The following is an 11,926-nucleotide window of genomic DNA, read 5'->3' on the forward strand; positions in this document are numbered from 1 at the left end:
GAAAACAAAGTCCATGATGAATGTAATGGTTTCACGTCAGGAGAGTTTCAGCATTGGTGCAAACAGCCCAGCCCACCTATTTCTGAAGACATTTGCTTCTCTGTCAGGTGCTTAAAAAAATTGTGAAGGACGTTCAGAGAGGTGAAACATGGAGAGTGTGTGCCTCTCACTGCATTCCTACTCCCTAGACGTGCTCTGTGCTCTGTGAGAGGTGAGAAATGCCATCTCGTAGAGGGCAATGCCGCTCACGCCTGCAGAACCCTTTCGGACTGCACAGGGGAGATGCTCCACAGAGGTGCTTCTGTCACACCGTGTAATCAAAGGGACAGGCCATGAAGAGAGGGGAGGGTGAGGTAGCACACAGGCTGTTCCTGGAGACACACACGGCACTGTCAGGGCGCTGGCAGGGCTGCTCAGAGACACGAGTCCTTCCCTGGCACGGGCAGAGGCCCTGCAGCAGACTCCATGGCCTCCTGTTGCCACTCCCAGAGGCCGGCAGCACCTCAGCCCCGCGCTGTGTCTCCCTGCTCGGCACCTCTCTGAGATGCCCCACGGCGTGAGGAATGGACACAGGGACCTGGGGTCAAGGAAGCCCATCCCAGTGCTGCATTCAGGGGGTTTCCCAGGGGACGTTACTCTCCAATGAAGGGACACTGCCTGTCCCACAGCACTTTTGGGCATTTCTAAGAACAGCTGCTGGTGTTTGTGCTCTCTCGGGTTCATGTCCCCACATGCACACGGTGTGCATGCCGAAATCTCCTCTGAACCATGCAAACAGGGACTTCTGACCTCGTTATTCGGTGTCTCTCCACAGGCAGACAAACATCCTCTCTGGGCTTGCGTAGGCGTCCAGTTCTGCAAATGGTGGTTTCAGGTGTCTGTTCTGTGACGATTGCCCTGGGACAGCTTCCCCGGGGTGTCCAGCAAACAAAGGCACAGACCAGACCCCGCTCTGCTGGTCCTTCAGTTCTGTCCCTGGAGGTGTGGCTGTGCAAGGACACTGTTGTGTGTGCCCTCACCCTGCACACGCACACTCTTTACCTCTTTACTGGGCATCCCTCACCAGGGCACGTTTGAAGGAACGCTCTTGACAGCAACTGTGGAAGAAGACCTGATCCTTCCTGCGCTGCCCTGAGCAGATCCCCTTTCATGGTGGAAACTCTGTTATGCAGACGAGCTTTTTCTCAGAGGTGCCCATTGCTTCTCCTTGCCTGTGATCACAGAGCTGCTACACAGCAGCACCATGACCAAGCTGCCAGAGCACTCAGGCCTTCGATCAACACAGGGGCTCAGAAGGCGAGTGTGGAAGTGAAAATAGAGCAGCCCCGGAAAGAACAAGTGCTGGTGCTCTGCAAGTACTGGGATTCTTTCCCCTCCTCCTCGGCGCTCAGGCTCTACCCCTGCAGCTCCAGAAAAGGCCTGAGAAGAAGGATTTTGGGCATGACTCTGTGAGTCTCAGAAATTTGGATAAATAGATAGTAAAAAAAAAAATCTCAAATAATGACATTACTTTGTGGACAACATTATATAATTAAAAAAAAAAAAAAGGCAAGAAAAAGCCAAAACCCTCAACCAAACCTAACGCACAGTTACCTAACCCCTAACCAAACCTACAGAAGACGGGCTTGGCGTATAATGAATTACATTATGAGTGATTTGCAGGAGACAGTTTATTGCTGCAGAAAATAACCTGGTCATTAATTTCCAGAGGGCATCCTTGAGCTCCTGGTTCCTCATGCTGTAGATGAGGGGGTTCACGGCTGGAGGCACCACGGAGTACAGCACAGCCACCACCACATCCAGGGATGGGGAGGAGATGGAGGGGGGCTTCAGGTAGGCAAACACGGCAGTGCTGATAAAGAGGGAGACCACGGCCAGGTGAGGGAGGCACGTGGAGAAGGCTTTGTGCCGTCCCTGCTCAGAGGGGATCCTCAGCACGGCCCTGAAGATCTGCACATAGGACAGCACGATGAACACAAAACACACAAAAGCTAAAAAACACCCTAATACAAGAAGCCCAACTTCCCTGAGGTAGGAGTGTGAGCAGGAGAGCTTGAGGATCTGGGGGATTTCACAGAAGAACTGGTCCAGGGCATTGCCCTGGCAGAGGGGCAGGGAAAATGTATTGGCCGTGTGCAGGAGAGCATAGAGAAACCCACTGCCCCAGGCAGCTGCTGCCATGTGGACACAAGCTCTGCTGCCCAGGAGGGTCCCGTAGTGCAGGGGTTTGCAGATGGCAACGTAGCGGTCATAGGCCATAATGGTGAGAAGATAAAACTCTGCTACAGCACAGAAAAAGAAAAAAAAGACCTGTGTAACACATCCTTTGTTGGAAATGGCCCTGGTGTCCCACAGGGAATTGGCCACGGATTTGGGGACAATGTTGGTGATGGAGCCCAGGTCAAGGAGGGAGAGGTTGAGGAGGAAGAAGTACATGGGGGTGTGGAGGCGGTGGTCACAGGCGATGGCGGTGATGATGAGGCCGTTGGCCAGGAGGGCAGCCAGGTAGATGCCCAGGAAGAGCCCGAAGTGCAAGAGCTGCAGCTCCCGTGTGTCTGCGAACGCCAGGAGGAGGAACTGGGTGATGGAGCTGCTGTTGGACATTTGCTGCCTCTGGGTGTGGAGCACTGAACAAGGAGGAAAGCACAGTGACAAGTTAGGGGAGACTTTTCTGAGAAAAATCCACACCAGTTCTCATACCTCACACTCTGCACTGCTTTTCCATTTCTATCAGATCTTCATTCAGCTCTGTGGCTGGAGCTCTGGTTGGTCCTGTCCAGGTGTGCCAGGAGGAGCGGGACCTCTGCCCGCCGGATGCCCAGGAGTCAGCCCTGCTCTGCAGCAGCAGATGCGTGGGAATGGGGTGGGCAGTCCTGGTGTCCCAATTTCTCAGATAAACCTCTCCTCATGAAAAAAGGGCTCGTCAGTCTCTGCACTCCCATTGCCATGAAACCACAGTTGCAAGAGTGTTGGAGAGAGGTTCTCATACAGCTCTCTCCCGTCTCAGCAGGAGATTCTCTTGGATTTCAGAAACCCTCACCATTTCTGCTGCGTTCAGGGACAGCAAAGGGAGTCCTGCCAGGCGAGGGGATTGTCTGAGGGTTAGTGCAGAGCGAGGGGAGCTGGTCTGTCCCTCTGTCTTGTTCCCAGCTGCCCTCTGCTTGTGCCTTTCTGAGACAGAGGGGAATCACACTCACATGTAGACCTGAAAAGACACCAGGCGCTGCTGAGAGCAGAGAAACCCCCTGCCGAGAGCTCAGCGTCTCACCCTCTCTCAAGGTCTCAGCACCCCACTTCTCACCAAGGACACACATGGCTCATTTCACAAACCCAGCAGCCTTTCCTTGGTCGTAGCGTCTCTGCGCTTCTCCACTGGGCATTCAGGTAACAGCAGGATGCTCCAGGACAGACTGGCATCCTGGAGGGCAGCGCAGTGCTTGGAAGGACACCCCAAGGAGACACCCAAGTGTCCTAGTGATGGTATCTCAGAAGGGGAGAGTCAGCTCATTCCCCAGCCACATAGACTACTTTGCCCACAGCCCCACGGGTTAGAGGAGAGCTTGGACACTTCATTCCCATGGAGACACTTGCTCAGGGGAAGGGGTCTGCATTGGAGGGGATCCTACAGAGTTTTCTGAATCCTTCCTCCCACAGCATTTCTGGTTTCTCTTTCCTCTCATTCCCTGATCATAGCTCTGCTGCCGGGAGATTTTCCTCCTGGGAGGTGTTTCCCTGTCCCATGTCTTTTCCCCGTCAGCTCTCACAGACCCCATCCCAACCCCTGTGCGCTCCCCTTGGCCCCACAGAAACCTGCCTGTTTGCCGGGCACTGGCCGGGTTCATGTTCCTGTTTGCAGGTGGAAAAGGGCAGGTCAGAACAACCCCGATGGGTCCAGCAGAGCTGATGCTGGTGCTGCCCGTGGGCAGAGGAGTGGCTGAAGGCACTCCAGGAGGTTCCTGGCAGACCTGCTGATCACTCAAAGCTACAGCTCAGGAGTCTCACTGACTTCTTCCCACTTGAGAGCTCCCTATACATGTATCCCTTGTTCTGCCTCCCCACCCTCTCACTAGGAAAATAAAAACACAAACGCAGGAAAGCTCCTTATCTGTAACGTAATTCCTGCCTTGAGCTTTCCCTCAAACAATCCCTTGGGAAATGTCCTGGGGGTGAACTGCAGCTGAGAGCAGCCCTGCCCCACGCAGCACCCCCTTGACAGCAGGACACTCTCCTGCCAGGAGTTGCCTCTTCCCCCCACAGCTTCTCCCCACACTGCTGGTGGGAGCTCCTCAGGTAAACGGAGAGCTGATCCTGACAGGAGATAAGTCCCTGCCACGGCACAAAGCACCCTTGGGTGAAGGGACCCTGCTCTGAAGGACAGCCCTGGGCACCCCTGGCTGCACACCCACCTTCACACTGCAGCCATCCCCGGGTGAAGGCAGCTGATGTGCCCTGTCCCTTTGACAGAGCCACAGGGAAGCCCTGCTCCAAAGCAAGTCCTTTTCCTCTACGCTGGAGAAACTGTGAGAGACCTCCTGATAGATCCCAGAGGCTGTGGGATGTGCCAGCTTTGGGAGATCATTCCAGGAACCGCAGCTGCATTGCCCTGCAGCCAGAGACTTACCCTGTTCAGGGCCGTGAAGATCTTTCTCCAAGTGAGCTCTCCTCTCTCCTCCCACCCCAGACTGCCTTTACACTCTCTGCCTCCCTCCTCTGCCCTCGCTGCCTGCAGGCAGTGCCCTCAGCCCTGCTGCGCTTGGCAGAGGAGCTGCTCCTGGGCAGAGCTGTCTCTCTGCAGCGCTGCCCGCTTGCCATCAGCTCCCTCCATGCCAGGAGCCCAGCCCAGCTCAGCAGCAGAGGACCAGCCCAAGGCAGCCCTTTCTCTGCCCCCTCGGGGCTCCCTCCAGCTGTCCCTGGGGCTCCAGGGGAACCTGCTGATGTAATCGCTGACGTTCCCTCCCTCAGCTGGAGAGAGACTTATGTCCTGTGGCATTGCTTTTATTAGAAAAGTGTTGGTAGGAGAATCACCTCTTGTCCCAATAGTAGACACCAGAAGGGTGAAAGGGAAGGATCTCATTTTTCCAAGCTCGGGGGATGATTCCATTGAGTGAATTAGGACATTTCACCCTGAGTCTGTAGTCCCAGGGCTAGAAAGACATTCACTTGTCTTATGTCAGTCCCACATCTCTGCTCTGAAGCAAAGTCTCTGCCCACACGGGGTCTTGGACACTTGGTACCAGGTTTCCTTAAGGCAAGTAGGAGCTTGCCTGGTGCCACAGCTGGGGTGCTTCAGCCCAAATGTGCAGCAATGCCCTCAGCCAGGGGCACAGACAGGATGAGCTGGAGCCATTGCTGATGGAGGCAGACCTCTGTCAGGGATGGGATACACTGCCCAGACATGGTGGCACAGCTCAGTACAGCTGGTGTCCAAGGACAGCATCCTCCAGGCATAGCAAGGATGGAAACTCAGGCTAAACTTGAGAGGCAATTCAATGGCGCCATTTTGCATGCTTAAAACATCAGGAACAGTTAAAGAGGAAACAAAGATAGTGTGTGGCCACTGCTGAGTTTCATGAGAGCAGGTGTAGACAGATCTGAGATTGTCTATGTCCTCTTTGCCTCGATCTTTCCCTGCAAGGTCTCCCAGGCCTCTGTGACTTGAGGCAGGACCCTGGAGGAGAACAACCAGCGGTGGATGGGCATCAAGTCAGGAGTCACTTGAGCAAGCGCCATCCTCACCAGTCTCTAGGACAGGATGGGTGGCATCCCAGGGAGCTGAGAGAGCAGGCTGATGTCACGGAGAGGCCACTTCCATCATCTTGGAAACTGGGGGCACTCCCTGATGACTGGCGGCAGCCAAATATTGCATGCACCTTTCAGAAATGCCCCATGGATGAGCAGGGGAGTGAAAGGCTGTGCTCCAGAGCAGGTCCCCTCAGATCACAATTCTTTCGTGGCTGAAAGAGAAGGTGACAGGATTTACCCAGGGGAGACTGTGCCTGGCCATCCTACTTGCTTTATGTGAAGAAAGGACGTGACTGTTAGGTGCAAGGAGAGACGTAGTTATCTTTGACCTGGAAGCCAGCAAAGTTTTCAGCATTGTCCCACAGAACGCTCTTATGCCCAAGCTAGGATGGCTAATGCCTGCATGGATGGCTAATGGATAGCTAAAACCATCTGTACAGGCGGGCTCGGAGGGACATGGTCAATGCGTGTTACACTGCCTGGAGGCCTGTAGATTGTAAGGTTCTGCAGGGGTCTATCCTGCAACCTGCCCTGTTTAATGTGTTTATAACGACCCAGAGGAGACGAGAGAGTGCTTTTCCATAACAGTTGTAGATGACAGCATATGGAGGAGAACAAACGCTATGCTGGAGCTCAAGGCTTCCACCCAAAGGACAAAGACAGGCTGGAAGGCTGGGCCAAAAGGAAGCACACAGTATCCAATAATGACAACGCCAAAGTTCTCCCCTTGAGGTGCACTCATCCTGTGCAATGGCAGAGGGCATGGGGCTGCATGGCTGGATAGCAGCTCTGCAGGAAAGACTTTGGTGGTCCTTGGGTTTCATTGGGACAACCATGAGCCATCGGCAAGGGAGGCCAAAAGCATTCGGGGCTGTAGGAGCAGGAGCACAGACAGTGGAAGTGATGATCCCCTTCTGCTCAGGACTTGTTACACCACATCCAGGTTATTTCTTTGGTTTATCACACACACACACACACACCCACCCCAATTACAGAGAGAAATTGGTACAGTGGAGAAAGATCCCTGGAGGCCCACAAAGGTGGTCAGGGCTGGAGCACATGTTTTGTGAGAAGAAGCTGAGAGAGCTGGGCTTGTTCATTCTGAAGTCTGAGTCAGGCTCACGTCCATGGTACAAGACACAAAGACAAGAGGCAACGGGATGACAAAAGAGAGGGTCAGGGTAGATACAGGGAGAAACTTTTCCCGCATAAGGATAGTCAAGTGCTGGAAGCTGTTTCCCAGGGAGCGTGCACTGGATCTCTTCTAGAAAGTGACCAAGATGTGTTTGGAGAAAGCCCGCAGTAACTGGTCTGGCCCTGCAGGAGGCTGCTCGAGACACCTCCCGAGGACCCTTCTAGCCTAAATATGACTGTCCTTTCTTCCCCTTCATTTTTTCAAATTAGGGAAAGCTCTTAGGTTGTCTCTGACCCCAGAAGTAATTCACATCAGGTGCCAGGGTGCTTCAGAGGTGCCCCCAAACAGCCCTGACCACATCCTTTTCATTCTTTGAAACCACATTTGCTTCTCTGTTTTTATCGAAATACCCTCCAAAATGATCGGCTTCCTTGTTCATCCATTCCCCTTTGGCCATGCTTTTCTTTTTTCTTACAACCTTGGGGTATATCTGAGATGGTTGGTGGGCTGATTTTCAAACTCGGGTGCCAACTCCACTAAGCAAATCATTCTCTTTCATGACCTGTAGCATCCTGCAATTCCCCATATGCTTATCTGGTTTGAGGCACTGTCCAAAAAACCTGAAATGTTGATGATTTGGCCTTTCAGTCCAGAGGGACCTTGACGCACTTGGGGACTTGGCCAAACAAAACCTCCTGAAGTTTCATAAGGCAAAGGGGGCAAGGTGTGCACTGGGGGCAGAACAAAGCCCGTGCACTGGGACAGGCTGTGACCCGACTGGCTGAGGAGTGTCCTGGGGAGAAGGGTGTGGGAGTTATGGTGGATGCCATATATGGATCCCATTGGGAAAGGAGGATGGAGAAACTGGAGAAAGTCCAGAGGAAGTCTGTGAGGATGGGGTTAGGGGCCTGAAGCACATGAGCTGTGTGGAGAGGCTGAGACAACTGGGCCTCTTCAGTCTGCTGAAGGGGAGGCACAGGGCAGTCTAAGAGCAGGTGACATCTTCCTCGAGAGAGGAAGGTGGAGGCAAACTCTTCTGCTGTGGCAGACGTTTGGCAGAGACAACAGCGGCAAGCATCCTCCATGGAGATTTATACTGAGCATTAGGAAACACAGACTAGGCGGACGTTGCCCTGCAGCAGGACACCCATCGACTCTCTGTTATCTCCATCTTTGGAGGTTTTCAGCTCCCCAGAATGTCACCCAACCTGACCTGGGGATTGACAACCCTACCTTTTGGTGAGAGGCTGGACCAGAGGATCCCCCATCAACCCCTTTCCCAAAAACCCTTCCATGAGCCTGTGCCTTGCAGTGTGCCCCAGGAGAAGAGAGTCAGCTACAGGTGAGGGTTTCTTCAGCTCCTGGGACAATTCAGGGTGGCATTGTCTTGTGCTCTGTAGGTGTCTCATCCTACCTTTGATTATTTACATTTCCTGGCCAGTCTCCTTACCCATGCGGCGCTTTAGGCTGTGAAGAAGCTCAAAACCAACTCTTTGACTCGGTTACTTTCATTTGACGTGCTGAAACGCAGGGCAGACGAAGGCAGTTCAGAGCTTCTAGGATCTCTGCTGCACAGTTCGGACTCAGCAGACTGGAAATGCAGGTCACGGTGTTGTGTCAGGGTACTCCAGGGGTCAGGAGCAGTGGATGCCGGTCACACCACCGCATGAAAAATTTGCCTTCCTTTGTGCCTTTCCAGAAATCTGGGATCTGTACCTTGGCCTGGACCAACTTCCTTATTCCCACCCTCCACCTCTTACTGGAACCAGGGAGTAAATACACAAAGCGGGCATGAATTCAGGGCAATTCTGTCTACGAGGTGTCATCTTTAAATGGTGACAAAGAGATAGCAGCGAGAGCAAAACCACTGTCCTGAGAACTTCGTGCCAGAGGCTAATTACTGAAAATTACAGCTACTTTGACAAGTAACAGTAAGTGTTGGGAAGGAAATAAAAGAGCTTTAGTGCATCATCATGAAGAATAAGAGTTGCCTTGCAGCAACGTCCTCTCTGTTGTTAGTGATAGTACCACGAATTCCAAAACATGCTTGAGAGTTTCTCTATTTTCCCTTGTCTCTGAAACTCAGCCTCTCAGACCTGGACAGGACTACTTCAAATCTCTGCAACCCAAATCTCTCCCGTTGTTTCTCACGCTTTTACCCCAAGACCTTTCTTCCCATCACTTCCGCACACTGTGGAGTCTCTTGTTTATCTGGTCCTCTCTCACACAGCCTTGCTGAAAAATTTTCTCTAAGTCGTGATCCCACTTGTATCACCTCATGTTATGTACAGCCCCAGCCCTCTTCTGCAGAGCACTATGGACTGGGCAGGTTTCCTTTTTTTCCTGCTCATTCACCTTCACTCTCTATTTTTGCTGTATTCATACCAGTTGTTGTCTGAAGCAACACTTTTATCTCCTCACAACTTCACCTCTTTCCAGTTGCAGGCTGAGACATTTCCCTCATCCATCATGAGATGTCAGGCATGACTCATCTATGTCTTTAAAAAGTGGAGAAACTGAAAAATGAGATTTAGCTGCTCAAAGGGAAACTGCTAAACTCATGGAAGGGGAATAAAAAACAAACCCCAAAAAACCCAGGGAAGCAGAAAAGAAACCTGTTCAATCTGGGTTTACCTCAACGGTGAAGCAACAGAAAAGGCTTCTCCGCACCTCCACCCCTCTGCGTTCAAACCTGTGCCTGTGCCCCACGTTATCCCCATGTCAGACAAAGTTTGCCCCGAGAGGCTGAACTCACACTGTTTCTGTTGTCTGCATGATGGTTCACATCCAGAAGGGGCCTGGAGACAAAGCTTGTATTTGAGCTGCGTGCATGAGAAGGAAAAAAGGACGGGGTCACGTCACTACACTGCAAATCTCTGTATTTGTGCAGATTCATTTCACCCCAATGCCTAAAACCTGGTTGAGTGATTCTTACCCCAGCTGCCTTGGGTGGCTGTGTGGCCAATAGCACAAATAACCCCTTCCAGCGGGAAGTATCTCCTGCCCTTGTGTGAGGTTAATGCACTCCCTGATTTCTCTGAAGCCCTACATATAACCCAACAGCCTCCAGTACGTCCTTTTGGGTTACCCAACAAATTCAGGATTAAGACAATAATGTCATCTCCCACCAGGACCGAAAGACCAAAGTCAGAAAGGCTGTGAGGAATCAGTGCTATGGCTTGGAGTAGCCATGGCCAGGGCCAGGCGCTGCAGGGTGATTTCCTCCTCTCAAAGCTGTAGAATGGCAAATATGGAGAGAGGTCAGTAGAGCTACTCCAAGCGGTCACTGCATGAGAAATATGCCGTCCACAGCCTGGATATCTGGGTAACTCGGCTCTTGTCAGAGTCGATGGAGAAATAATGAGTATAGTCTATGAGAACTGAAAAATGGTTCATGTGACCCAAGGGTCTGACTTGGGTGACACACAGTAGTGCCTCCAGATGATGAGGAAGCAGAAGGCAGCTGCTCAGTCCCTGAGGGTGATATCAGTGTGCTAGTCTGTCCATCCCAGTTGTGCTCCCACGATGTTCAAATTTGTGTTGGGTTTTTTTTTCTGTTTTTGTTTTTTTTGGATTTTTTTTTTTCTGATGCTGTTACCATGAGATCCATTTTTAAAAAGGGTAGAAAGGAGGACCCTGCGAACTACGGCCCTGTCAGCCTCACCTCTGTGCCTGGCAAGATCATGGAACAGATCCTCCTAGAGGCTATGCTAAGGCACATGGAGGACAGCAAGGTGATTCGAGACAGCCAGCATGGCGTCACCAAGGGCAAGTCCTGCCTGACCAATCTAGTGGCCTTCTACAATGGAGTGACCACATCAGTCGACAGCGGAAGAGCTACAGATGTTGTATATCGGGGCTTCGTAGGGCCTTTGAAACGGTCCCCCACAACATCCTTCTCTCTAAATTGGAGAGATATGGATTGAATGGATGGACTGTTCAGTGGATGTGGAATTGGTTGGATGATGGCATCCAGAGGGCAGTGGTCAATGGCTCGACATTTGCAAGGGTATGTAGCAATAGGAAGAGGGGCAATGGTTTTAAACTAGAGCAGGGCAGGTTTAGATTAGACATTAGGAAGAAGTTCTTTCCACTGAGGGTGGTGAGACAGTGGCCCAGGTTGCCCAGAGAGGGGGTGGAGGCCCCATCCCTGGAGACATTCAAGGCCAGGCTGGATGAGGCTCTGAGCAACCTGATCTAGTTGAAGATGTCCCTGCTCACTGCAGGGGGCTTGGACTAGATAACCTATCAAGGTCCCTTCCAACCCAATACATTCTATCATTCTATGAGTCTGTGATTCTATGAGTCCATACCCACCCATCACCCTCCTTGTGGCCCAGTCCCTGAGCAGTTAAAAAGGGTGCTTCTTTCATCAAATTTATCTCACAGATTTCCTACCAATATTTTGAGGGGAGAAATGTTCCTCAGAGGAACTTCTATATTTAGAATGGTGCATTTTGCATCTCTACTTCTGCCGCTCTGTTTCTTCTTCTTCCTCTCTCTATTCTGTCTTCAAAGAGCTCTCCAAGGAGAGATTCATTGAACCCTAGAATGGTTCAGGTTGGAAGAGACCCCTGAACACCCTTGTACCGGGCCTGGCTGGGATGGAGTTAACTTTCCCCATAGCAGCCATACCCTGCTGTGCTTCCTACTCGTGCCTAGAATGGTGCTGATCCCGCACCAGTGTTTTGGCTATCGCTGAGCAGCGCTCGCACTGCATGAAGGCTGTCCCTCCAACCTCCTCTAAAGGCAGTACACTCGGGGTGGGCAAGTGGTTGGGATGGGCCATAGATGGGACAGCTTTACTGAATTGACCAAAGGGATATTCCATGCAATGTGGCAACATTCTCAGCCATAAAAGCTGTGAGAGAGGAACTGGGAGGACATTCGTTAATAACACATTTGTCTTCCATAAAAACCACTACATGTACTGAATCCTTGCCTCCCAGGAGGTGACTTGACATTGTCTGCTGATGGGAAATAGAGAAAAAAGTCTTCCTCGGTTTGCCTTTTCTTCTGCATGTGGCCTTTGCTCTTAAGCTTTTTCTT

The 11,926-nt window shown here is 51.8% G+C and overlaps 1 protein-coding gene across 1 annotated transcript; it reads right to left on the reverse strand.

Moving 5' to 3' along the window:
- Window positions 1–1,077: 1,077 nt before the first annotated feature.
- LOC141737341 (olfactory receptor 14J1-like) lies at window positions 1,078–8,331 on the reverse strand. Its single transcript, XM_074572025.1, has 2 exons — window positions 8,328–8,331; window positions 1,078–2,627 (listed from the first exon to the last, which is right to left on the reverse strand). The coding sequence occupies exons 1-2, from the start codon at window positions 8,329–8,331 to the stop codon at window positions 1,594–1,596; spliced, it is 1,038 nt and encodes a 345-aa protein (XP_074428126.1). The 3' UTR covers window positions 1,078–1,593.
- Window positions 8,332–11,926: the final 3,595 nt, after the last annotated feature.

Source organism: Larus michahellis, unplaced genomic scaffold (genome assembly GCF_964199755.1).
Source record: "Larus michahellis unplaced genomic scaffold, bLarMic1.1 SCAFFOLD_34, whole genome shotgun sequence".
NCBI classification, from domain to species: Eukaryota; Metazoa; Chordata; class Aves; order Charadriiformes; family Laridae; genus Larus; species Larus michahellis.